Source organism: Polistes fuscatus, unplaced genomic scaffold, assembly GCF_010416935.1.
Source record: "Polistes fuscatus isolate 324 unplaced genomic scaffold, CU_Pfus_HIC Scaffold13, whole genome shotgun sequence".
NCBI lineage: Eukaryota > Metazoa > Arthropoda > Insecta > Hymenoptera > Vespidae > Polistes > Polistes fuscatus.
Window position 1 is genome coordinate 2874969 of NW_025113031.1, and position 26622 is coordinate 2901590.

At 29.4% G+C, this 26622-nt stretch overlaps 3 protein-coding genes across 6 annotated transcripts; 1 reads left to right on the top strand and 2 right to left on the bottom strand.

The window, feature by feature from the left end:
* Window positions 1–971: 971 nt before the first annotated feature.
* On the bottom strand, window positions 972–3989 carry LOC122513796 (exocyst complex component 3). Its single transcript, XM_043630265.1, has one exon. It carries the CDS (start codon window positions 3670–3672, stop codon window positions 1426–1428), a length of 2247 nt encoding a protein of 748 aa, XP_043486200.1. The 5' UTR covers window positions 3673–3989; the 3' UTR covers window positions 972–1425.
* A 179-nt stretch (window positions 3990–4168) lies between these two features.
* LOC122513732 (1-phosphatidylinositol 3-phosphate 5-kinase) lies at window positions 4169–11993 on the top strand. 4 transcript variants are annotated; one of them, XM_043630202.1, is made up of 14 exons: window positions 4169–4644; window positions 4776–4987; window positions 5059–5248; window positions 5317–5554; window positions 5662–5868; window positions 5928–6142; window positions 6526–6784; window positions 6869–7229; window positions 7293–7563; window positions 7642–10330; window positions 10431–10981; window positions 11064–11396; window positions 11473–11634; window positions 11758–11993. In XM_043630202.1, the coding sequence occupies exons 1-14, from the start codon at window positions 4530–4532 to the stop codon at window positions 11955–11957; spliced, it is 6003 nt and encodes a 2000-aa protein (XP_043486137.1). In that variant the 5' UTR covers window positions 4169–4529; the 3' UTR covers window positions 11958–11993. The 4 variants fall into 4 exon arrangements, with proteins under 4 accessions (XP_043486137.1, XP_043486136.1, XP_043486138.1 ...); XM_043630201.1 differs by having other exon boundaries at window positions 4170–4644; window positions 6442–6784; XM_043630203.1 differs by lacking the exon at window positions 4169–4644 and having other exon boundaries at window positions 4896–4987; window positions 5091–5248; window positions 6442–6784.
* Window positions 11994–15215: 3222 nt separating this feature from the next.
* On the bottom strand, window positions 15216–26558 carry LOC122513864 (UBA-like domain-containing protein 2). Its single transcript, XM_043630338.1, has 5 exons — window positions 26423–26558; window positions 25879–26051; window positions 21602–21676; window positions 16598–16691; window positions 15216–15640 (listed from the first exon to the last, which is right to left on the bottom strand). The coding sequence occupies exons 2-5, from the start codon at window positions 25984–25986 to the stop codon at window positions 15492–15494; spliced, it is 426 nt and encodes a 141-aa protein (XP_043486273.1). The 5' UTR covers window positions 25987–26051; window positions 26423–26558; the 3' UTR covers window positions 15216–15491.
* Between the last annotated feature and the right edge of the window lie 64 nt (window positions 26559–26622).

The following is a 26622-nucleotide window of genomic DNA, read 5'->3' on the forward strand; positions in this document are numbered from 1 at the left end:
TGTTGGTATCTGTGCGAATTACAAAGGTTTTCTATTACCAAGTGTAGCTTTCACTGGACATTGATATACTTTAAAACAAATGAACGATTCCAGAATGATACTTTCCCTTTATTCTACGATAACGATTATGATAGAATGTTAGATTAATTTTCATTGATTAATATTGTAATGTTTCTAAATAGGATTAATCTTGATCATTAGAATATAAAACAATTTTATATAAATCAAATATTAATAATTAATTCATTGTCTCAAATAATTACTATTAAATTTTTTTTTATTCGCGTAAGTCATGATAGTAATTGTTTAATTATTTATTGTATAAATTGTAATTATATTAAATTAAATATTGTAAAAGTTCGATCGATTAGACAAACTAATGCAAATTTGGAACTTTGATCTCGGTAGATAAATTATTCATTATCATCGAATGTTTACAAATGATATATTTTTAAAAATAATATTATTATAATATATCGATTACCGTTTTAGTATTTTTTTTTTCTGAATAGTTAGATATTTTCTGGAAAGAGTTTAAAAATTTGTTCATTGTTTTTTTTTATTTCATTCTGTAAAAATAGTTAAAATTCTTGAACAAAAGAAAGAAAATAAAAAGAAAACAAATCATTAAATATATATAATAAAAATACAGTATAAATAAAAATATATATTATTTCTTGAATTATAATTATTTGTTTCATACATGCTGCAATAAATAGGTACATATTTACAAACTAAACAACATCGCACATATACAATTATTTTGAGTAATATCAATTTTCTTTTCTATTAGGGATTAAAGTACAATGGCTTCTTAACTAACTAAAAATTTACTATATTATTGTTTTACATCTTTATCGCATCGATTTCACTTGTTTAATTACATTTATCTACTAATATATAATATATATATTACAAATCTTGTACCAAGGCAGTTGAATTTATTTTTTATTATTCATTATATATTATCATTATTATTTTTATTATTATTATTATTATTATTATTGTTATTGTTATTATTATTATTATTATTGAAGCTACATCAGTCATTGTGAGGTAGATGGCAAGTCAATAAAATTTCGCGAGATTGCACTAAGTGACGCGTAGCTAATTATTATTATTAATAATAATAATATTATAAAAGAAGTATAATCTATAACTTTACGTTTATTAATTATACCATCCTTTTAAATAAAACTTTAAAATTTCAATTATTTTTTCCACTCATACAAAAGCAAATCATATACAAGCGATTAGAATATGGACAACAAAATGGCAAATTTGTTTGTTTTCGTTCTTCCCATTATGCATTACCGCAAATGGGTTTATTATTTAAATATTAACTTAAATTTTTATGCTGAATTTACTATGCTTTATGTTTATAGAAATTTAAACTGCATTTGGTCTAAACATGTTTTTGCAGTTTCAAGGTTTCCAACTAAGGAAGCTATCCTGTAGCACTATTTGTTTAAATATACTATTGGTTGTAGTTTGTGGTGTCTTTCGATTGCGTTGAGCCTCTAAGATATAAGCCACCTTTTCTCTAGATTCACCTCTTGGAATATCTCCTCTTAAGCTAAGTAATCTGACTAAATGATCTTCCGTCATATCAGGATATTTTTCAACTAGTGAATGTAAATCAAGAGAAAGAATTTCCGAATCTTCGCAACGCAATACTTCGGCAAGACGTTTAATTATCTCGAAAGGAGAATTGTAACTACCTACTTTAGGCGCTATTCTAACAAAGAAATTTTTTAATTTATCAGCTTCCGTTATTATCTTTGAGGTGCAAATTAAACACTCGTCGTAGGTCTTAAATGATATTTTACGTTGTAACATAGCAGATATGTAACGCTTTGCTATAAGATTTTGCGCTTCCATTATTACATACTCAAAGTTTTTTGGATTGAGATGATTGTAATCTTGAAAGTAATCTTCTAAAGTAACACATATTGTTGCAATTGAGATAGAAGATTGTAACCACTTGGATGTAATCAAATCTTGAAAATGAAATTCTAAATCGAGAAACGATTCTTCCAATAATATGGCAGCTGCTTCATTTCTCAATTGTTGATAATGAGCTAAAAGATTTTCAAATTTTACAGTGGCATCGCCGCTTGAATTAGGGACCCAATAGATCTGTTTTATTTGATGAGCTAATTCTGTAAACTGTAGACAATTATTAACAATAGTAATCATATGATGCGTGAAGTAAGGTACCCGGCTTCTGTCTTCAAAATGTTTACTTTTGAATTCTAATATTGCTTGTCGATACATGGAACCATATTTAGTAACTTGTTCTATACAAAGGATGAATGCTTGAGCTGTTAGATTAGAACTAATCGTTTTTGTTACTTGAAGATTTTGATCAATCATTTGATATATAATAACAGGTGCAGCGGTATGATAATAAGCTTCTTCTGTACTACTTTCTGGTAGAACCCCGCTCCACCAGTCAACTTTTTCAGTTTCTAATGTCTTTTTCATCCAGTCCTCATAATTCTGACACATATTTTTTAAATATTTCTGTTGTAGATCATTTATTATTTCTGAACTCAATAGAGGACCGATATCCCTCAGATCTATATTTAATTCTGGATGTTGCATTAAATCTGGTCCTGTATACGTATTCATAATCCAAGCCAACAAGGAAACATATTCGTTTCCTTCTAAACCATTAGCAATTATATCTTTCAAATGTTGGGATAAACTAGTATGATACATTTTTACAAATGTATTTACAATGTTCCACCATGGTGGAAAACATGGACCACAAAGAGTTTTGACTACTCTTAGATCTTCAAGAATCAAAAGTCTAGTAAGTTCTAAATATCTTACCAACCACATTTTGTTATCAGCTCTTTCATCGACGTGTGTACCTTCAATTCTATTAGCCACCGATTTCTCCAATATCTTCATTGCCATATTTTTCCAACATTTAGGTCTACCTGGTGGCATAAAACCGCTTTGCTTGTCCCTTTGAATCGCAAACTGATCTGCTTTTTCTTCCCTCTCTATAATCCTTAATGCAGTTACTATAACTGTTGGTTCTTTTCTTACCGTATTTAAAGTACGACTTAAAACAAGTCTAATTTGTTTTTCCATTAATTGGGACAACATTTCTACATCTTCAAAGTAAGCTTTCAGCATAATAGTATCTGCTGTTGATTGATTAGGAAGCTTATGTAATTCGTATAGTAAATCATCTCGAGAATTTTCTAGATCCATTAAACTTTGATGCGCATGTAGAAGCTTACCATCATTTATCCATTGTTTAGTTTTCTCTACGCTTTCAGGTACTGTAAATATATGTTTTAAATTTTCCTTAGCAGTCACATATTGAGAATGACGCATATTTTCATCTTGAACCGGTTGAAGTTTACTACTTAGTTCTGGTACGATACTGAACAATTTTTCAATCTCCTTCAATTCTTTCTTTATCGTTGTTATACTTTCAAGAGAACTTTGCAATTGTTCAAAACCAACTCTAATACCATCTAATTGACTTTGCATTGCACTTTTAAGCATAGTCTCTACAGAAGCTTTCTTTCTGCTTATCCTACGTTTATATACTTCTATTTTTTCTAATTGTCCAGGTCTTTGCAACATATTTGTTACATGTTGTGTAGCCCTTGCTTTAGCCTCTTCTTCTAATTTCTGTAAATTTTCCATTTTTTTTTGTACTATATTTATAACATATAAATCATATAATACATTTATGTTATTTGTTATATTATGATACAATGACCAATGTTTTATGAGGTTATTCGATAACCATTGTACATTCCTTGATAATCACAAATCTGTGAAAAACGTTTTTTAACAACTACAATAATTGAATTAAATTGATTCTCAGTATACACTTATATATCAGACGATCAAAACACGTTACTTATATGCGATACTGTCATTCAATGTGTTGAGGAAAATGTTTCCAAATATTTTCGAAATCACGATGGGGGAAGGTGTGTCATCTGTTCTTATACATCATGCAAGTAAAATTACAATATGCACTTAATTCTTATTTCCTATTGGGTAATTTCGAAGGCGTCATTTGTGGTATTTAAATGTTTCGCGATAAAAACTAACCAATCAACGTTCTCAAATCCTCTTCTAGGGTAGAAAGTGTAACCAATGAGTGTAGGCGTTTTTATTAGGGTATGTACTCATTTTGTGCATCATGCAAATAAAATTGCAATATTCCTACGAATCTTATTTATTTAACAATTTCCAACAACAAAAATATTTACATGTGTAATAATAAAGTGATTATTAAATGCTCTTATAATATAATTAGGTTAGGAACAGTGACCAATTTTATAAATAATTTTAAGATTATAAACGTCGTAAATATTTCATTTAAAGAACCATAAACAGAGGACGCTTTTACTGAGATTATTTAATACTCTAACGTCAGTAGAAATGTCAATAGTACTGTAAATTTTAGGAAATAGCGTCTTATGTAAGGTTTTCTTTAAAAATGTATATAGATAGATAACATAAATTAAAAGAAGAAAACTAAAAAGACAATGAACAAGAATATGAATTCACCGTCAAAGTTGACGGAATTTGCACCGTTGAGTCCAGAGGAAAGTCAACCTGTTGTTGCTTCACTTTTTTCTAAATTCTTCAATTTTACCAAAAGTAAGTAACTGTTATAATTGTTCATTATTATTTTGTTGTTTGTACTATAGTTTGTTTTAAAATTATTATATTTTTTATATAAATGCGATGAATATATTATACTTTAATTCAATACAATTTATATTTTGAAGGTCCTCAAAATGTTGATGGCTCCATCATCTTTTCTAATAATGATGAACAAAGTTCTTCTGATTCCGATTCCTGGAAACAATCTGAGAGTGCAGAAAAGACACCGGAAGAAGATACTTCTAGTATAATTAATTTTCCATTAGATACACACGAAGGTCGTAGCTTACCAAGCGTTTTGAAACGCATAAGAAATATTGTAGCTTCCAAGAGCAGCGTATGTATTTTTTCTTTCCTACTCTTACATAATTTTAATTAAAAATGTATTGATATATATATTAATTATAGAATCTGAGATCATATAAAGATTCTGAACTTAGGAGTTACTGGATGCCAGATAGCGTAAGCAAGCAATGTTATGAATGCGGTGAGAGATTCACTACTTTTCGTAGAAGACATCACTGTCGTGTTTGTGGTCAAATATTTTGTTCAAAATGTTGCTCCGATCAAATTCCAGGAAAAATTATGGGATGTACTGGTACGAAAATATACTTCGATATTGTTCTTTAATTAAATGTTATATTATAATAATCTTTTTTTTCATAGGTGATCTTAGAGTATGTACATATTGTTGCAAAGTGGTTTTGTCGTATTTGCAATCATCCGACATGAGAAGCGATTTATCTGCAGATCTTAAGGCATTACAGGAAGATCTTCAAGTAAAATATGGTAATGATTCTCCACCTTTAACACAGAAAAACTTATCTGAATGTACAGAAGGTGAAACTTCCATTTGTAGAAAACCAAGCGTTGGTTACATGGAAGAAAAATATGCTGTTGGACGGTATAGTTCATTATTTTCTCTTTAACTGTGTAGTATCATGTAGTACGATTATACTTTCTTCTACTCGATTACTTATTTAACTTACTTATTGAAAACATGGTTTTTAGATCAGCGAATAGTTATTTAACTCCACAAGAATGTTCACTTGCTTTACAAAATTCAGCATCGCTAAGAGTAATTTATGAAGAGTTATTCAGATCATGTCAAGCAATTTTATTACAAACACACAGAATTCGTTTGAAAAGTTATCATAATTGTTTCATAGCAAGTGAATTAGTAAATTGGATGATAGCACAGAATAAAGCAGCAAATAGGTATGATAGTAATAAATTATAATATATTTTGAAAATATCTAATAAAATATATTCCATAGGGTGCAAGCTACTGCTATAGGTCAAGCATTACTTGAAGCAGGTTTTATAGAACCTATTACTTCCGAGAATATTTTCAATGATACAGCAGCTATATTTAAACCAGTCCAATTATCTCAAATGCAAAGTACAGATTTATTAACAGAACATCAAGCCACTTGTGATGCACAGGAACCTGCGTGGGTAAAAACTATTTCTCAACATGATTCAACTACAGGTAATTATTTATTATTTGTATATTAACACTAAACGTATTATGACCAGTCAAATGACTAATTTTTCAATAAAATTTTTTACAAGTTAAAGTGTTATTTGGTGGAATTATTATTGCATTTATGGTATATATTTTTTGCTATATATACATTGTGAAATATATGGCTTTTTGAAGATGGGTCATTCAATCTACTGTGGTAGATATAGGTATATATAAAACTCGGTACATTTAGTGTTAATAATTTTATATTATATTATATAAACTTATATATATATATATATATTTATATATATGTATATTAGATTCTGAAAGCGAGTCGAAACCATCAAATTTAGTTCAACAACCTAGTGGTCGCTTGCCATCCTCAAGTTCGAGTTTTTATTTAGATTTAAATGTAGAAGCATCCACTGTCACATTGAAAAGACCAACGTCTGAGGATTTAACAACAATTTCTATAGACAGTAACGATGGAGTTATAGAACAGAAAGAAGTAAACCTAAAATCTCATGAATGTAATTTTAAAGTATCTGATGATCTTTTAAGTGACACATTTCAAGTACAAGAAATTAAAGAAAAAAGTGGTTGGCATAAGGTAACTAATCTTCGATCCACGTTTGGAGAAATGAGTGCCTATAACTGTTTAACGTAAGTAAAATATAAAATAGAAGAATTGTCTAAAAGAAAAATGAAGAATCATCTAAAAAAAATCTTCATTTTTATTTATTATAGATCTGCATACAAGCAACATGAAGATTCATTGATCAAACAACTTCTTAATAAAGAAGGTTTATCTCAAATTTGGTCTGAAGTTATATTAAATATTGCACATCAAATAGTGGATCACGTTAGGCCTGATCTAAATCACAATGCTGATGATTTAGACATTCGACATTATGTACAAATAAAAAAGTGTACCGGAGGTAATAAAGATGAATGTGAAATAGTATCAGGTGTAGTTTGTACCAAAAATGTAGCTCATCGTGGAATGAATGCAATGATTGCTCATCCTAAAATTTTATTATTACAATGTGGACTAATGTATCAACGTGTAGAAGGCAAATTATTAAGCTTGGAACCTGTGATGATGCAGGTAAATGCACAATTATCTCTTTGACCAAATTTATTTATATAAAAATAACTAAAGTAATTACAGGAGAATGAATATTTGGGTCATACCGTAGCTAGAATCACAGCTCTTGGACCTGATATAGTTCTTGTTCATCGATCTGTTTCTAGACTAGCGCAAGATAGATTCAGAGAATGTGGCGTTACTCTTATTTTAAATGTTAAATTAAGCGTACTGGAACGGATAGCCAGATGCACAGGTGCAAATATTGTAAATACTGTTGATGCTCATATTAGTGCTCGTTACATGCTTGGTACATGCAAAAAGTTTTATTTACGTAATTTTCCTAACGATAAAAGTGAGTATATTATATAATTTAATATGTCATAAGTGTTAAAATACTCGATTAAAATGTTTATTTTTTTGGATTAAATAGATGGGATAAAAACATTGATGTATTTTGAGGGTTGTGCAAATGCACATTTGGGAACTACTATCTTACTACGAGGTGGATCTTTACCAGAATTAAAGAAGGTCAAAAATGTTACATCTACGATGATATTCGCTGCATATTCCTGGCGTTTAGAAAAATCTTTTCTCATGGATGAATTTGCAAGACCACTTTCTCCAAAAGATAATTCTTTCTTAGATGAAACAACTAAGAAAAATAATTCAGATAGCAAAAATAATGAGCAATTATTAACTACCAAAGGAAAAGATGACGTTGAAAATTTGCCAAATATTGAAAATAACGAAGGCATGGATACCAAAGAGAATATAAAATTATTACAAATTTATGATAGTGGAAATATTTCTAGCAATGAGCGGGGTATAGATAAAACATATCCAATTAATCGCAACACGTTTATGAAAGATGAAGATATGGAAAACCCCAGTGGAAATGATCATTTATTAAACTCTGCTGCCCTTAAACAGATATCTTCTATGCTGAACGAAGACTGTGATCCTTATGACACTTTGAAATTATTTAAAACAAAGACCAGATCCAATACCAATGATTCAAAAGATTTGGAACAATCTTCTAAAAACATTACTCAATGTTATAGCAACTCGAATGTTCCTTTGAGTACTGTTAAAGGTAATACAGATATACAAACTATTTCATTTAATTCTGGAAATAATCAAGAAATAAAATCAGGAGAACAAAGTAACGTATCAAGATGTGTAGAAGAAAAACGTATTTATGGTGAATCTATCAGTGATCGAAGTGACCCGCTGCATCAATATTTAAATGAAGACGAAGAAGATATCTTTCATCAAATTAGTCCAAATGGACAATACCTGAGTGTTGCTGACTTACCATTGTTAAATAAGTTTAAGAAAGCTTTAGAAGGTACAGTTCTCAGTGTTTCGCCTTATTTAAAATTTTCAGTACCTTATTTAGAGACAGAACCTGGACGGAACTGTGTTTTAAGAAGTTTCTTTCCTAGAGAAATTTTTTATTCCGAACAATTCTTAGATAAAACGAAGGAAACAAGAACTAGTAACGTTTCTTTGGAACAAAATTTACCTGATAAACCTTTGTTGAATTTAAAACTTAAACCTAGACATCCATTCATAGAAGCAAAATTAACAACAGATGTTGAGAGCAAAGAAGTACAGGCACTTTTAGCACATTTCAGAGCTTGTGGAAATCGATTAAATCCAACGAATAATGTTCTGGTAGAAAAGCAACAGCAAAACGTACAAGTAGAGACTACTGAACCAAAATCTACCTGGCCAGACTGTTTGGATCCTGTTAATCATCAACGTTTATCTGTATTATTCTGTAGCTTGTCACATATCGGTAATGATACTCCATCTTTTTGTGTATATCCTTGGACTGTTAACATGGATCTATATGGACGGAATGATATAGCATTGGGATGTTTTCTAGAACGTTATTGTCTAACATCAGAATACAAATGTCGTGCGAAAACTTGTCGTGCACAAATTGCTCAGCATGTTAGACGATTTGTTCACGATGGTGGCTGTGTAAGAATTAGCTTAAGGGAAATAAATTCTGAACCTTTCGGTCAAGAAAATAGTAATCAAATTCTTATGTGGAGCAAATGTATAAAATGTAAAAGTGTTTCACCGGTCGTACCAATGTCAGATGATACTTGGTCTCTATCTTTTGCTAAATACCTCGAATTAAAATTTCATGGTAGTTCGTACATGAGAAGGGGTGCTGACAATTGTCAACATTCTCTTCATCATGATCATTATCAATATTTCACGAGGAAAAACATGTTGGCCGTATTCAAGTACACTAAGATCTCTCAATGGGAGATATCTTTACCACCACCAGTTATAAACATTATTTATGATCCAAAGCAGCATGCTAATGTTATCGAAGAGATGAAAAGTATGGCTTTAAAAGGGGATGACGTTTTTACGTGTATAAGAGAAAAGTTAAATTCGTTGCAAACAGACGCTGAAAATATAAATGCTGCTAAACAACAGATGATGAAAGATCAACAGTATTTCAAAAATAAAATAGAGGAAATACAATTGAAATTAACTTCTCCGACTTTAGAAAATAAAAAACTTGAAGGGAAGATTTCAGAAAAACAAGTACAAATTCTTATGTATAGAATCGAAGATGGTATCGTCATATTAAAAAGATTGATTTCCGAAGCTGTGTCTACCTGGAACGCAAGAATTTTAGAGATCTCAACTAAAAAGAAAGATGAACGAACAAAAAAGTTCATCGAACGATCTATGACAACTGGTAGCAGTGGTATGATAGATACTGATGGATATATAACAGAGGACACTGCATCAGAATCACAATTGGAGGATATGAGTCCCATGTCGGCTGATTATAATGCAGTGGATGCAATTGCAGTGGCACAGAATGATTTGCAGAGTATAGACATCATGGAAAATTCGGATAACGAAATTCCAGAGATTAATAATCCTGAAGATATCATTACTGTACAGGGATCACCCAAAATGCATCAGAGATCTTATTCGGATGTCTTACCTTTGACATCGGAAGACATGCCTGATAAAAAGAAAAAGAAGAAGACGATCTTGTCTCAATTATTACCTTCTGTTCCTGTAACTCAACCAATAGCTAATCCATTAGGACCACTGGAACATACTTTACTTCCACTTGGGTAAATATTACGCAACTATGATTGATTTTCTTCTTATATAAATATTGAAACAAATATAAATATAAAAATAAAACATCTAACGTTTATTTTTTTGTTTCAGATCTGTTGTACCGGTAGTTGTCTACGAATCAGAGTTATCTTCCATAATAGCCTATGCATTGGATTCTCATGATTACAAACATTCTCTGCAAGAATTACTTCGTACAACAAAAGGTCCAGAATTGAATTCCAGTCCATTAAACAAACGTAAATTTTCTGAGAACAAGGAAAATACATCAGAATTAACACAATCAGGGGATTTCAAGAGACCATCGGTATTATCTTTCTTAAGAGGAAACAGTCCAAATCCTACTAGTCCAATAGAGTCAGATAAAAATGTTTCAAGCATGGAATCAATAGTACAAAATTGTAATGTTTCAACGGAAACAGACGAAGACAAGAAACAAGTGAAACAGCAAAATTTCATCGAAGTTCAGTTCAATGATACAACGACTAATTTTTATTGTAGGATATACTTTCCGGCTCAATTTTCTGCTTTAAGAAAGAACGTTTTACCTTGTGGAGAAGATGGATATACTAGAAGTTTGAGTAGGACTGTCCAATGGGCAGCTAGAGGTGGAAAAAGTGGGAGTGCTTTCTGTAAAAGTAGAGGTATTCACAATACACATAATATTGAGCACAAATCCATCAAATATATTTTATATATTTTGTTTCAACAATTAATTATTTTTAGACGATCGATTTATCATAAAGGAAATGTCCAAACTAGAGATGCAAATATTTCGAAGATTTGCACCGAATTACTTTGCTTATATGGAGAAGTGTCAGCAAATGAAACAACCGACGTTATTAGGAAAGATAGTCGGTGTTTATAGAGTATCCTTTAAAAATGATACGACTAACAATGGAATTAGAACGAGTGTTCTGGTAATGGAGAATTTATTTTATAATCGAGAAATCACAGATAAGTTTGATTTAAAGGGATCTATAAGGAATCGATTGGCAAATCCAGATGATACAGATCACGAAGGGGAATTAGTTTTGTTAGATGAAAATTTATTGAACAGTAGGTATCACCTGTGTCATGTAAAAGCTGGCTATAATACCTCTATATCTCAATGCTATAATCTTACACATTTCAGTGAGCTGCGACTCACCTTTATATATCAGATCTCATTCCAAGGCTGTGTTAAATAAAGCGATTGAAAGCGACACCAAATTTTTAGCAGACAATTCTGTTATGGATTATTCGTTATTAGTAGGATTGGAACCGAGTTCAGGTGAACTTGTTTTAGGTATAATAGGTATGTGTATTATTTTTCTTATTGCGCATAAGCATAATATATACATACGTACATACATACATACACACACAAGTTTGACATCTTTTATTAAAAATGTTTCTAATTATTGCTATTCTGCATCAGATTATATAAGGACGTTCACATGGGATAAAAAATTAGAAACAATGGTGAAGAAATCCGGCATATTAGGTGGGCAAGGAAAATTACCAACCATAATCTCGCCGGAGGAATACCGAGCTAGATTTATAGCAGCGATGCATCGTTATTTTCTACCAGTACCAGATAGATGGTCTGATCTAGGCAAAGGTGTTGAAACAATCTGATGAAAGATATAGAGCAAAAATCTGATTGAAAATTAATAATTTTCAATATTGTCATCGTATATATCCATTGTATATACATTTTCTACACAAAACGGATAGATATATGTACATACATCATTCTATAATATATATATATATATAATATAATATAAATATATATATATACTTAGTGTACAGAAAGTAATATAATCACAGTAACGTGATTTTTAATATATACTTATATATAAAAAATATGAAATTGAATGAATAATTCAATCATTCAATGATTAATAACTTTTACATTGAATCAAACAAATTATCATCTACTTTTTCACGTATCTGTGATCCTATTTGTAATAACAGTGTTAATTTATTATATATATATATATTTTTTTTTCTTCTTTTATTTTTTGTTGTTATTGCCGATAATCGGTTTATAAAAATATTTCATTGATTTGAAAAACGAAATGAATAAAACAACGACGGCATCGCGTCGTCTTCGTTTAGTACAAAGGTACGACGGAACTTAAAAAAGACACATTAAATATGAGTAGTATGTGAAAGCACCATTATCAATATTTTATTTAGATAATCTGTTTGTTTTTTTTTCTTTTTTCTTTCTTCCTTCTAAATTATTTACATTAATCGTTATTTATATATATTTAATAATCAAATAAACAATAATAGTATATAATTAATAATAATAATAATAAAATTAATAATAATAATAATAATAATAATAATAATAAAATTAATAATATTTAATTAACATAATAGCATTTTTGTCGCAGTAGCCTACAAGTTACAAACGCAAGAAAGATATTAAAGTGTGTATCTTACGGAAAAGAAAAAACACTCTCATCATCCATCCTTCTTGATTTATAGCTAATATATCTAATAATAATAATAGTAATAATAAGTATTTACATAAACGAATGCAAGGAGAAAAAAGCTGCAGCGAAAGTCGAACAAAACCAACTAATAATATATCTTTCAAACATATTTTAAGAGCTTCATTACAATATACTTTTTTTCAAATATCTCGTGATTTTTCTTTATGTATCTTTTTTTTACACAATCTTAATACAGACTATTCGATGATACACTTATTTATTTATATATATATAATATAGGTGATTTATATATATATATATATATAAAAGAGAAAAAAAAGAGAGATCTCACATTATTCAATTTTTTTCTTCTGTATTGTGTTTTTATGAAAACACATATTAGGTATAAAAATTTATTCGATGTCTTGAATAAATACTAAATTTGTTTTAAAAAGGCATCGAATTAATTTTTACACTTAATACATTCATTAATTCATACATGATGCATACATACATACGTACACACATAAATTTAATTTGTTTAGTTTTCTTGCCTACGGCATTAATTATTAACAACAACAAGGGAAGCTTTTTTAATTTTTTACTTTTATCATTAATATTTGATGAAATTAATAATAAAACTAAACTCATATCGCTATAACTAATGATAATAACAATAATAATAATAATAATAATAATAATAATAATAATAATAATAATAATAATAATAATAATAATAATAGTAATAATTTATTAATTTATTTATTTGTTTGCCGTAGGAGAGAAGTAAAAGCTGGAATTTAAATGTGTAAACGAATTCGAATCTGCGAGTAATTAATTAATTAAATAATTAGTCATCAATCAAGTAATTAATTGATCGATTGATTGACATCTTTTCACAGAGATTTGCTTAATATCAAACGAACAGAGAAAAAGAAAGAAAATAACTTTTATTATATCTGCTAGGTACTGATTAAGAATCGTTACCAGTTGTTCACGAGAAAGGAAGAGATAAAGAGAGAGAGATTGGAATTACTCCATGCATAAGATAGATAGTAACATAATCTCTGTAGTATTCATATCTGACATTTTTTTTTTTGTATTTTTTTTCTGGTTATTTTATATATTTTTTTTTTGGTATTTTATTCTTCGTAAATGAAAAAAGGACTAAGCACTTTCATGTCGTCGAAGAAGAACAAGTGATCTTACTCAATCGGTATATCGAACGATATCTTATCAAAAAATAAGAAATACAATTAAATAGATACTGCATTTTTCTAAGGGATTAAAAAAGGTGTATCTATAATTTTAGAATCACGTGACGTTAAATTTTGTTGAACAAAGTTCATATTGAAAAGTTCAAATTTCCCGGGCTTTTGCTATGGTGGCGCCACACTTTGCCAGCGAGTAAACGGCGGGTAATTCGAATTTAACAAACAGCCGTATTTCAAATTCAGGCTTATTCTCAACACACGAGATGAAAGAAACTTGCGAGAATTTCTCGTTGCTTGCCTTTTCCGAATTAATTATTTCTTCGTGTTCGCGTCACGTAAAAACGGGGAACCTTTATTTTTTCGTATTATTTTTGTTTTATCACAGCCTTCCATGTAATCGTTGGAAAGCTCCCCAGTGACAACGGACAACGAACGAATACGTAATTACACAAGCCTACTACACAACATTTTGACATATTCTCAATCTAAACAAAATAAAACAGCTAGTGTGTTTTACGGAGTTCATTTTGTGATTTTCTTTTCTTTTCTTTTAAATCGTGGCTTCCAGCTATTTCCCACCGCTTTTACATTGATTGTGAGTCACAACGCACTACACAAACTCTCTGTGAATTACGTACTATATTACTCTTGGTAATCGCTAAAAGGATATTTCTGTCTTTCATAGTCGTAGGAATATTATCGTTCCCTCTGAGAAAAAAAAAGAAAGAAAGAAAAGAAAAGAAAAATAAATCAACGAAAAAGGGTAGATAAGTGGGAAGAATAAAAAGTAGGGAGTAAGAAACGATTGTAGCTTTTGTTTTTTTCTTGGGACACGACACGCGACACAACGTTCGACGAAAAAAAAGAGAAAGTAGTAAAATATAAAATTACAAGAAAGATGAGTATAACAAAGGGGGGAAAAAGAAATAAAAAAACTAATAAAATTCGAACGAGCCTGAGTAATAAAGAAAGAAAGAGAGACACCACAATGTAATGTTTCTCTCTCTTTCTCAACAAATATGACTCTCTGTTTTTGATTGCGCGTTCGATTTTACTCGGTTTCGTTCGAATTCTCTCCTACATTATCCTCAAAGTCATGAATATTCCGCTAGAGGAAAAGTCATGCAGGGAGTAATTACTATGCTGCAGTTGCTGTATCGTAGTTGTTCAAAGTAATGTTACTAGCCGTAGGAGAGAACCCAAAGTAATACAATATTTCTTTTTAGTTGATATTTTTGCCTTGCTTTTTGTGAAGAAACACACATCATATCTCGAGGATCAAGCATTTACTACTACCATCTCGTACAATCTCTGTCACCTTTATCATCTTTTTTATCATCTTTTTTATCATCATCATCATAATCATCATAATCATCTTTTTCTTCTTTCCTCTGGACATGTTCGTACAAACGCGTGATAAGATGTATCCTCCTCCTCCTCCTCCTCCTCCTTCTATTATCGGCTCGCATCTTCTTCTTCTTCTTCTTCTTTTATTTCTTCTTCTCTCCTTATCTTTGTAATTCACCCAAACCAAATTGTTGTTGACTCGGTACAACTTGTTGTTGTGTATTACCAGAGATGCTACACCGGACCCCATGGTGCTGCGCCACTGTCGCCGTTGAACTTTGTTGCAACCCGTTTTGGCTCGGAGACATGCCTGAAAGGAAACAGAGAGAAACTATATGAGGGAGGGATTGGAAAGAGTAAGACAAACAGAGAGAGAGAGAGAGAGAGAGAGAGAGAGAGAAAACCAACTACGAGTTTAATGTATGCAACCCCCGTGTATACACGCTCGGCGGGGAATGTTTCGGGCTTGCTGCCAACGTTACGAGAGACTCGATCGTTCCAAAACGTTATATTACACACGTTCCTATGTTCCTTTCTTGTTTGTTCATATATTTGTCTGCGAAGAGAAACGATATTTTATATACATATGTGTATGTGTATGTATATATATGTATATATATTTCCAAACGATTGATTGTACGTTTCTTTCTTTATCCTGTTTTTTTATTTTCTTTTTTGGAAGAGAAACAATAGGGAAAGTATGCATTACTGTTTGTTTTTTTAGAGATTATCCTAATAACGAGACAATATCAACTCATGTAAGAAGTTGATAAATGAAATACGCGATGATATTATTTATATCGGTTTATCGGTTATATTTAAATAATAGTTAGAGAGAGAATCGAATATACATATACACATACATATATATATATATATATATGTTAACCAATCAACGACTCTACAATACAGCTTGGTACACTTAAAGTTCAACATTTTTATGAATTAAATACACTTTTTAGCAAATTACATTTTCTTTCTTCTTTTTCTTTGTTTCTTTTTGTTTTTTAAATTTATTACAAATCCAAAAGATCTAATATCACAGCGACGATTATCCAACGTTCGAATGACAGCATAATCGATAAGTATCCATATATTTTATTTAACGATGCGAAACTTTTAATCAACATTTTTCCTTCGATGAATCTAAAGAGAAATGATAATTAATAATAAATTAATTAATCGTAGAGAAAACACGTTTTGAAACTTTGGTCAATCATTTGCAAAGATCTTCGTTTAAGAATGATTTATTTTTTATTTCATTTACCTGTGGGTGTTTTCTCACCAGCCGACATTTTGGAAAATGCGGCCAACGCTTCCGGAAAATTCGGTGGTGTTGCTGGTGTATTACAAGGTGTGATCTGCAACAAAATAATAATAATAATAATTATAATAATAATAATAATATTAATAATAATAATAAAAAATTTTCTATATAAATAATTTGTAATTAGTAATTCGTGATACACGAGCAAATGTAAAGTTATATAAAATATGGCGACACGAATTTTGGTAACGTATAACTTAATTATTGTTCCAACGTATCATGAAAAAGAAATAAAATAATTCAAATATAACTCGAAGATCTCTTATAATGTTATCTATATGTATTAATTTTCAATCATGATTAGATTTCCTTTGGAATACGATAACATATTGTTAACCGACTGTTAATATAGATATTCGTAATTGAATTGAAATTCTTATTTAAATATTAACGCACAACTCTCACAGGATAATAAATTGGTAATATTAAAATCATCTATACAAATAATTACATCAGTTGTATGCATGTAGGATTAATATGCATACAACAAACACGAGTATATTCTTTATCGGTCAACAATATTTTAACAATAAGATAATCTCTTAAAGAAATCACTCGAAAATAGATAAGAAACGTAATGAAAGGAATAATACAGAAATTGTTTGTTTGTTTTATTTTTTTTAATCAAATCAGAGCGAAGGAAAAATTTGTTACGTCAGAGTTAAATAGTGAAAATTATTTATGGATGATGAGTGTTTATCGTATGAATGAATGAATGAAAAATAAATAAATAAATAAATAATAGAAAACTGTGGACATAGTGGGATTTTGAAAAGGAACAAAAAACATAATCGTCGAGGTATTGCTGGTTAAAGGTCGTCGACATATACACACCGGATCCAGAACGTGACGTCAGGAATTAGGTGAACGAACACACAAACACAGATATACACACACGAGTATATTATATAAAGAAATAAAAACAATACAAAAGGTGAATACATACATACATACATACATACATACATACATACATACAAAAAGGTATGTATCTGTTCGTTTTCTAATAAAAAACCTTGTGAACTAGTTAAGCACACAACGTTAAAACGATAAAACTACTTCGGTAGTAAAACAAATGCGGCCTTCTATCGATCGTGTTAATGTGTAACGAGAAAGATACTTTGTATCAGTAGTTCTTAACCATACCACCATTCTATCTCTTATTTTTTAATTATTTTAACCAACACACATTTATCGAAGTGGATTATTAATGGACTCGAGGCTTTTCTATCCAGTGGTTTTCAACCATGTTTACTTTCTACTTATATTTTCTATTTTATTGTCATTAATTTTGTTATGCTTTTAATAAGGTAATTCGTACACGAATTAAAAATAATAACAATTTAATAACAAATTCAGAATGTTGATGTCAATATTTTGTACAATGTATCTTTTACAAAATAAGAAAAGTCAAGATTCGAAGAAATCATAATCAAAAAGATATTGTTCTCTCAAAAGTTATTTAATTATTGAACGTTCAAGATTTCATATTAAAATAATATTGAAAGGTTTTCAATTTTAATTTGAAACGTTTTTTAAATAACAATCAATACTTTTTTTTGCTATTGAGGGGAATAATTGAGAAAAATGAAATAACGAAAATGAAATAACGAAAATGAAATTTTTGAGAAAGAACGACGAAGTGAATTATTTCACCATTGATAAATTTACCGAGTAGTAATCACTGCTAAGTAATAATTGACATTTGTTGTAAAATGTTAAAATGTTTCATCAAATCGTTGAGAATTTTGATGTACGCGTGCGTGTGCGTGTGTGTATTTATTTGGCGTGCATTATATAATATACGTCTGTTAGGTTTTTAATGCACTTATTTCTAATTGCAAATAATATAGTAAAAATAAAACGAGACATAGTAGAGTAGCGAACCACCACAGACCGTATCGAAATTTTAATTGCTCTCTGTGACTAATGGTAGTATGAATAATGGACAAATTTTTGAATAGAACAAAGTGAGAGGACAGTGCGCACGCGCGCGCACACACACACACACACATACACGTACGAATGCATCCAATGAAATAGTCATGAATTCACCCGATACACCGGTTAACATTTTATGCTTGCGCAAGAAAGAATCTATTCAAACATTTTTTTCTTGTGTATATTTGTGTGTTGTCTGTCTCTCTAATGTGCTGTGTGTGTGTGTGTGTGTATATGAAAAGATGCAACGCAGCAGAAAAGAAGAGGACATACAGGTATATTATATACATTAAAGTGAGGTTTATAAACGAAAGTTAGAATTTCAAATGTTTTCATGAATTTTAATTGTGTTTACAATTAATTATAATAATTAAAGAAGACATTGAAATTCAAAAGAAAAATAAAAGTTCCATTTACTAACTATATATGGAAATAATATAATTGTTTTTCTCCCCATTTTATTTATTTATTTATTTTTATTGAATTCTTTAATAGATATATATTATATTTTGTATTTTTATCGAGACTCTCTTACAACACTTTGAATTATATAAACTTGTATTATTTATCGGTTTTAATTATGACGTGGCCTTTTAAGAAGAACACGGATGTGTCGAGCGATAATTATAGTTTTATTGACTATGTTCAAAGCGAAATTTTTATTGACACGCCTTGTATAAGAAATAAAGATATATATATATAGATAGATAAATAGATAGATAGATGAAAATTAAAAATAAAAAAAGGAAATAAAAATCGAAGGTCTCTAATCGATAAGCTTACAAAGTTATTGTTTATATCAACAATGTTTACATCAACAGAAGAACATTTTTAATCCAATTAAATTATTATTATTACTTTTACTTCGAACGTGGAAAATAAATCTGACGATAAAAAAAAAAAGAAAAGAAATAAAAAAGAATATAGGCAGATAAAAAAAGGCATAACTGACGTATAATCAATATCGTTTTATTTTTAGTATTTATACCGAAAACGATTAGATATATCTTTATTCTTTTTTATCGCGCGACACAGATTTGGAATGAATACAAATAATATATATTAATAGTAATAATAATAATAATTATATAAATTAATTTCTATATATAAAATATATATATATATACACTTTCCTTTTAATTATTTTATTCAAGATTGAATAGAAATCAAAACTAATTTGAAATATAGCTTAAGTGTTATATTATATTATGTAAAAAGAAGATAGATAAAATAATATTAAATATTTTTGAAAAGAATGTGTTGGGTGACGAACGTTGGACTAAAAAAGAGAATGATAAAAGAGATAGAGTCGATGCGTGTTGGAGAAATAATCTCGACACTCGTAAGCTGTAATCCTTTCCCTCTTCATTCATCATTCGTTCATCTCGAAATGGCGAAAAATATGAAATAACGACTAAAACGAAACTTCCCACATGTTTTCTACGAAATTATTTCGGATTATTTCTATCCTCAGTTTGGATTTTGTATATGTCGATGTACAATTCAATTTTGATGTATATATAGAAAAAAAATTTCTCTTCGTGATTTTTGTCTGTGATTTGCATTTTTATTTGTATTTGTATTTGTATTTGTATTTGTATTTGTATTTGTATTTTTATTTTTATTATCTTTTTCTTTCCCAGACATAAAGTTGTTATTTTATTGATGGCAGAGTATAGATTGACGATTCCGATTATAAATAATTCATAGGGATCTTGGGTAGCCCAGAGAGCATCGATATGCAAGACGAACGACGACGGAATTGGTAGGAATAAATAAATAAAAAAAAAAAAAAAGAAAAAAAAAAGAGGAAAAGAAAAAAATTCCCCCTTTTTTTCCCTCGTCCTGCGAAAATGTGAAATGCCAACAAAAAACTTATGCGAAGTCAAATGCGTATTATTTTATCTCATTCATCAATTATTTATTATATAATAAATATTTTCTCGAGAAAAAAAAAAGAAAAAAATATTACGAGGGATAAAATTGGACAAAAATTTATCTTTGTATCCGATTTTATTCACAAATATATATTGACAATTTAAATGAATTAATTAATCTTTCCAATATTTCCATTTCCACGTGGATATGGTATTTAATTCTTTTACACGGAAATATATTTTATTATATATTAAACATTATGCGAAGAATGCATAAAAGTGACGAAAAAAAAATTAACGAAATAATAGGAAGCATAAAAAAATGAAGCCGAGATTACAGTAAAACCTGAATTCGAGATTCAGCAGAAAAAAAAATATTCGATTTATACTCCTGCCTTATTAATAATACTCGATTAACTAACATATATGTGTGTGTGTGTGTATATGTGGTGCATGTTTGTTTTGATCAAACGATGAATGAGACTACGTTTATATTCAAATTTCATTTCCATATTGAATCATTCATCTTTACTCCTTCTAATCGGTTAATTGACTTTAATCAAATTTTCCATTGCTCTAATTTAATGAAATAATATAATAATATTTTTTATCAAATATATATTATTCATTCCAAAAATATTATAATATTAAATGTGAGAATATATGAGAAAATAATCAATTTTACAAAGTATTCAATTTCCTCAGATTTGAAATCAATTTTTAAATAAGTGTCATCGCATAAAATATATATATATATATATACACCAATATATACATGTAAATACGCGATAAAACGAGCGAAGGTCAAGCATGCGTTCGAATCGATTTTCTCCTACACTTTTGCCATATATATATGTGTATGTGTGTGTGCGTTTCATTCTTTAATTATTATTTAATTAATAAAAAGATAAAGAGACAGAGAAATGGTCAATTAATCAGTATAATTGTTTTTTTTTTTTTATATAATTGAGATCGAGTTAAGCTTATATATTATATATATAAACAAAACAATTAAATAAAAGATATGGATCGGTAATTTTCATAATTAAAAAATAATAATGTTAGAAAAGAAAAAGAAAACTACAAATTATAAAATTACAATAATAATAATAATGTTAAAACTTACTTGACCAAATGGAGTACCAGCACCCTGAGCACAAGAAGGTATTGCTACTTCTTGGAAGAAGAGACTGAGTGCCATCTGAAAGCAAAACCAAACACAAATTAATAATAATAATATTAATAATTCAACAAATATTAGGATAAATTAATTTTATTTTAATTTTAATTTCGATCCTTTCAATGCTAAAGTAACAATCTATCAATTACATATATATTTTCTTAATGAATATAATTTCAAATGAGAACAAATTCTATTTTCTTTCATTTTATTATAAATATAAATCGAATTTTCTTAAATATATTATCATTTCAGCTAAAATAAGTTACATATATATTATCTGCAATGCGACTAGGATGCAATTGATAAGTCGCGTGTCTTTCTAGCATAAACGGACAACACTACCACCACCATAAAGGGGAGGGGATAAATTTAACAAGTTGTTTTTCAACTAAATTCTAATTTTACGAGAATACGAAATCAAACTCGTGGAAGAGAATTATTCAAATGCGTGCCAAAGATCATTCGATTCACAAGATTCTCTCGTCTTTATGTATTTGGCAAAATTAAATGTCTCTTACGTTATAACAAATGTCTCCTTTACCACCAACCCCCTCCCCCCTCCCCCTTCCTCTTCCTCCCCTTCTCTTCTTCTCGTTCTAATTTCATCTACACAACACACCTATCCTAGTAAATAGATAAATACGTACATCCGTATGCATAGACGTACACAGATGCGTGGCTATCTTAAAATAACAAATAAGAATAGTAGGTATAGCGCGTGCGTATATGCAACACGCTCGATATAACAATAAAAAATAAACTACTTTGATTACACCTTACTATATCTAATCAATCCATGAACTATAATATAAATATAAAATAATAATAATAATAATAAATAAAAAAAATATATATTTAATATATATCTTCGTTATTGTGTTTGTTATATTTAAGAATAATTCTTTTTAATAGTCCCCTAACGCTTTATAATAATATAAAAAGAATAAATGAATAAAACAACATTCTCGACGTGTTTAGGTCATCCATGAACTACAATATAAATATAAAATAATAATAATTATAATAAATCAAAAAAAAATATATATTTAATATATATCTTCGTTATTGTGTTTGTTATATTTAAGAAAAATTCTTTTTAATATTCCCCTTAACGCTTTATAATAATATAAAAAGAATAAATGAATAAAACAACATTCTCGACGTGTTTAGGTCATCGTAGTTAAAACGTTTGGATGAAAAATTAAACGCTACTCTCTAACAAATAGGATTTAAAAAAAATTGTATAAACGAATCATAATGTATACAAGGACTACATTGAACTTTAACTCCTTGTAAATACTCGGATTACATAACCGAAAGGCAAATGGTAATAAATAACTTGGTTATTCTTGAAGAACGTGACTGGTTATTTTCATTGTGATCTGCAACGAAGATAGAAAAATAAGATCCTTTGTTCTTGTTATTTAGATAAATTATTATTATTATTATTATTATTATTATTATTATTATTTACTATTATGATTTTTGTACATTTCTTACAGAAGGTTTTAATTCTTTACGCTTGAAATGAAGTACAAAAATCTATGCCAAGTTTGCATATCCATTGTTTTTTGTATGTGTAAAAGATTAAAAATAGCTGCTGTGTTGGTTTAGTATGAATGATAGTGGGCATGCATCATTCCTGTGGTTGATACAGTGAATCCTACTATTCAAATTTATGTTAGTTTTATTTTCATATTTTCTTCTGATTCTCCTGAGCTTTAGCGTTTGTTGCTTTGTCGTTGAGGTTTCTCGTCTTATTTATTTTGTCTATTAGGATGATATCTGATCTGTTAGATGAGATTGTCTCATCTAAACAATGCTGTTATAATTGGGGATTCATATCTTGAAATGAAAAAAAGAAAATATTGTAATTTTATTAATAAATACATTTAATGAGTTTTAATTTTATTTTTCATTTCTTGGTAAAGTTACATTTGGAATATCCTGTACATTGTTGTATCAAACAATTCATATCAATGAGAGATAGGTTTGTTATTAACAAGATGATTTCTGTAACCGAGACGAGAAAAGAAAATTCTCTGCTTGGATCTTCTTCAATGCCAGATGTTGAATTACTACGAAGTCGTCGTGGGAATACGTAATCAAATATTTCGCGTTTACATAGAAATTTATTAATAGTATATATTAAATGCGTATTATATTAAATTATTTTCTTTTTTATTATCAAAATATTCTTGAATTTATTATAATGAACAAATATATTTTTTATTTATTTAGTTTATTTATTTAAAATTTAATCTATTATAGATTTTTAGAATTAATGAAAACTTTATATATACAAAATGAGTACCAAAAATATGGGAACTCGTTGAAGAAACGGGTACGAATATTTCTCTGATTCATTGCATATTGTTTTTGCATATGCATGTATATGCAATTAATTAAGGATATAACTTTATTAGAAAAAAAAAAAGAAAAAAAAACTAGTATTATTATTGAATAAGAACAAAAAGGATGCTGTAAGAAGTAAACAAAAAATATACCGACTTCGCCTACAGGATTTATTAGAACGTGTGTCGTAATCTATAGTTAAATGCATATTAGTGTGCAACCGGAGAAAGTTCCCAACCCAAATTCAACGAACGCACACTTACGCGATCTTAATTCATTTTCTTAAATCTCAATTTCTTGTTTTCTTAATTCATTCGTTTCCTCATTACGTATAATTAAAGTATCTCGTTATCATTAATTAAGATGATACAAAAAAATTCAGAAATTGGCTAATTGATTACTCGATATTCTAATTAATTATATTACTAATTTTGTTTTCCATTCAATATTCAATATAAATCTTTAATTAATAGAGTAATCAAATTCATTGGGCAGGTGTTACATTGAAATTAAAATTAAAATTAAAATTGCAAAACAAAATTAATTCATTAATTAATTAGGTGGATCTCCATATATATATATATAGTTATAAATATATATATTTATAATAGAAAATAATGATATAAACAATAGATATATATTTGTTTAAGATGTTCGGTATTTCTCTCACTCTCTCTCTCTCTCTCTCTTTCTCGTGAGAATCAACGAACCGATCGATGCATCTCTCTTTTCCTCTCTTTTTCTCATTCGTTCTCGACGAAGAGCCACCTCAATCGACGTCATTCCACTCTTACAACATTCTCCAGAGTAAACAAAGCCGCAACGTGCACGCGCACGAGCACTCTAACTCGTGATTAGAACTTTATTTTTTGTTTCTCTTTCTTCCTCTCTCTTTCTTCAAGTGCATTAACTCGAAAATACGATAGAGAGACAAAGAAACTAAAAAATATTCGAATAAATCTAGCTATTCATTATCTCAATTAAATATCAATCGGATAAACAATTGTTTTTGTTTTTCTTTTTTTACAAATTAATTATCGTTAAAGGTATAATCGCACATATTTCATATTATTTATATAATACTATGAAACAAGACGATGAGAAAAATTATTTAACATTTTTTCTTACTACGATTTTTATGAATGAACTATAAAACGTATATATATGTGTGCGTGTATAAATGGCGTTCATTGACTTGCATAGTAAAACAAAAACACGTTGTTTTTACGATTATTACGATATTAAATGAACATTGTCTTTCCAAAGAAAAATTAATATAGAAGATAGAAAGAAAATTAGAGATAATAATAGTCATAAGAAATATAATAATGATAATAATTAAAAGCAAAGTTCGCATGTGTGAGCTTACACTTACACTTGATAATATTTCACGGTAAAGTACTTACATATATATATATATCTAAATATCTAAATCACTATTTATCTATCTATCTATCTACCTATCTATATACATGTATGTATATATAATAAGCAGGAAAGCAAGTAGAGTCGCCACCGTTCGTCGTCGTCGCCGTCATGTCGGCCATTTTCGCAGCTTTGTTTACGTACACGAAGTGGCATCGAGCGGTGTAACGCGTATGAAGTAGCGAGAAAGAGATAGAAATAGAGAAGGAGATAGAGAAGGAGGGAAAGAAGGAGAGTGGAGGGGAGGGAATGAGAGGGAGAGAGAGAGAGATGAAAATAGAAGATAATAATAAATAGAAAACAGAAGAAACAAGAAAAAAGAAATAATAATAAAAACAAAAGTGGAAAAAGTTCAACGATATAAATAAAAATAATAAAATTTAATTCGTAAATATAAAAAAGAATATTAAGCTTAAAAAAAAAAAAACATTTGAATTTACCTCGAATTGCCAATGAGTAGCCTGCAAGAATTGTCTTGCTTGTTCCCTGGCACAACCGGCAGCCAATACGAATTGATTGATCATCACTTGCTCGCGAAGAGGGTCCATCTTTCTTCCTTTATTTATTTTTCTTCCTCTTTCTCCCCTTCTCTTATCTCCTCTTTTTCTAATCTCTTCGTATATAACAATAACGGTTTATTTCTTATTAACTTATATACGATTCGAAGATTATAGATATTTATTAATAAGAAAACACGTCGGGAGGAAAAGAAAGAGGAAGTAAGGGGGGAAAACAGGAAGTTTGAATATAAGAAAGAAACACTATGGAAATGGGAAGAAAACACGCGAGAGATGCGAATACCGGCTTGCTACGCGTCCGCCTTTTCCTCTATCTATCTATCTATCTCTCTCTTTTTGTATGAAGAAAGGAATACGTAACCACTCCGTCTGTTCTCTTTCTTTCTCCCTCTCTCCCTCTTTCTTATTATCCTTCTCCCTCCCTCTCTTTAGATTAATTAGTCGCACGACTGAAAAATCCTCCTACGTTTTATAAGACGACGCGACGAGGACCGAGTACCGGCAAGCCTCTTGTTTTCAAAACTAAACTCATCGCCGACGGCCGATCGACGACGACGACGGCGGCGGCGTCGAGCTGCGACGAAACGCAAGGGACGAGGAAAGATGACGTCACACATCGGCGGCTCTTTCTCCACCAGCGTGCAACCTCCCCTGTGTTTGGGGCCG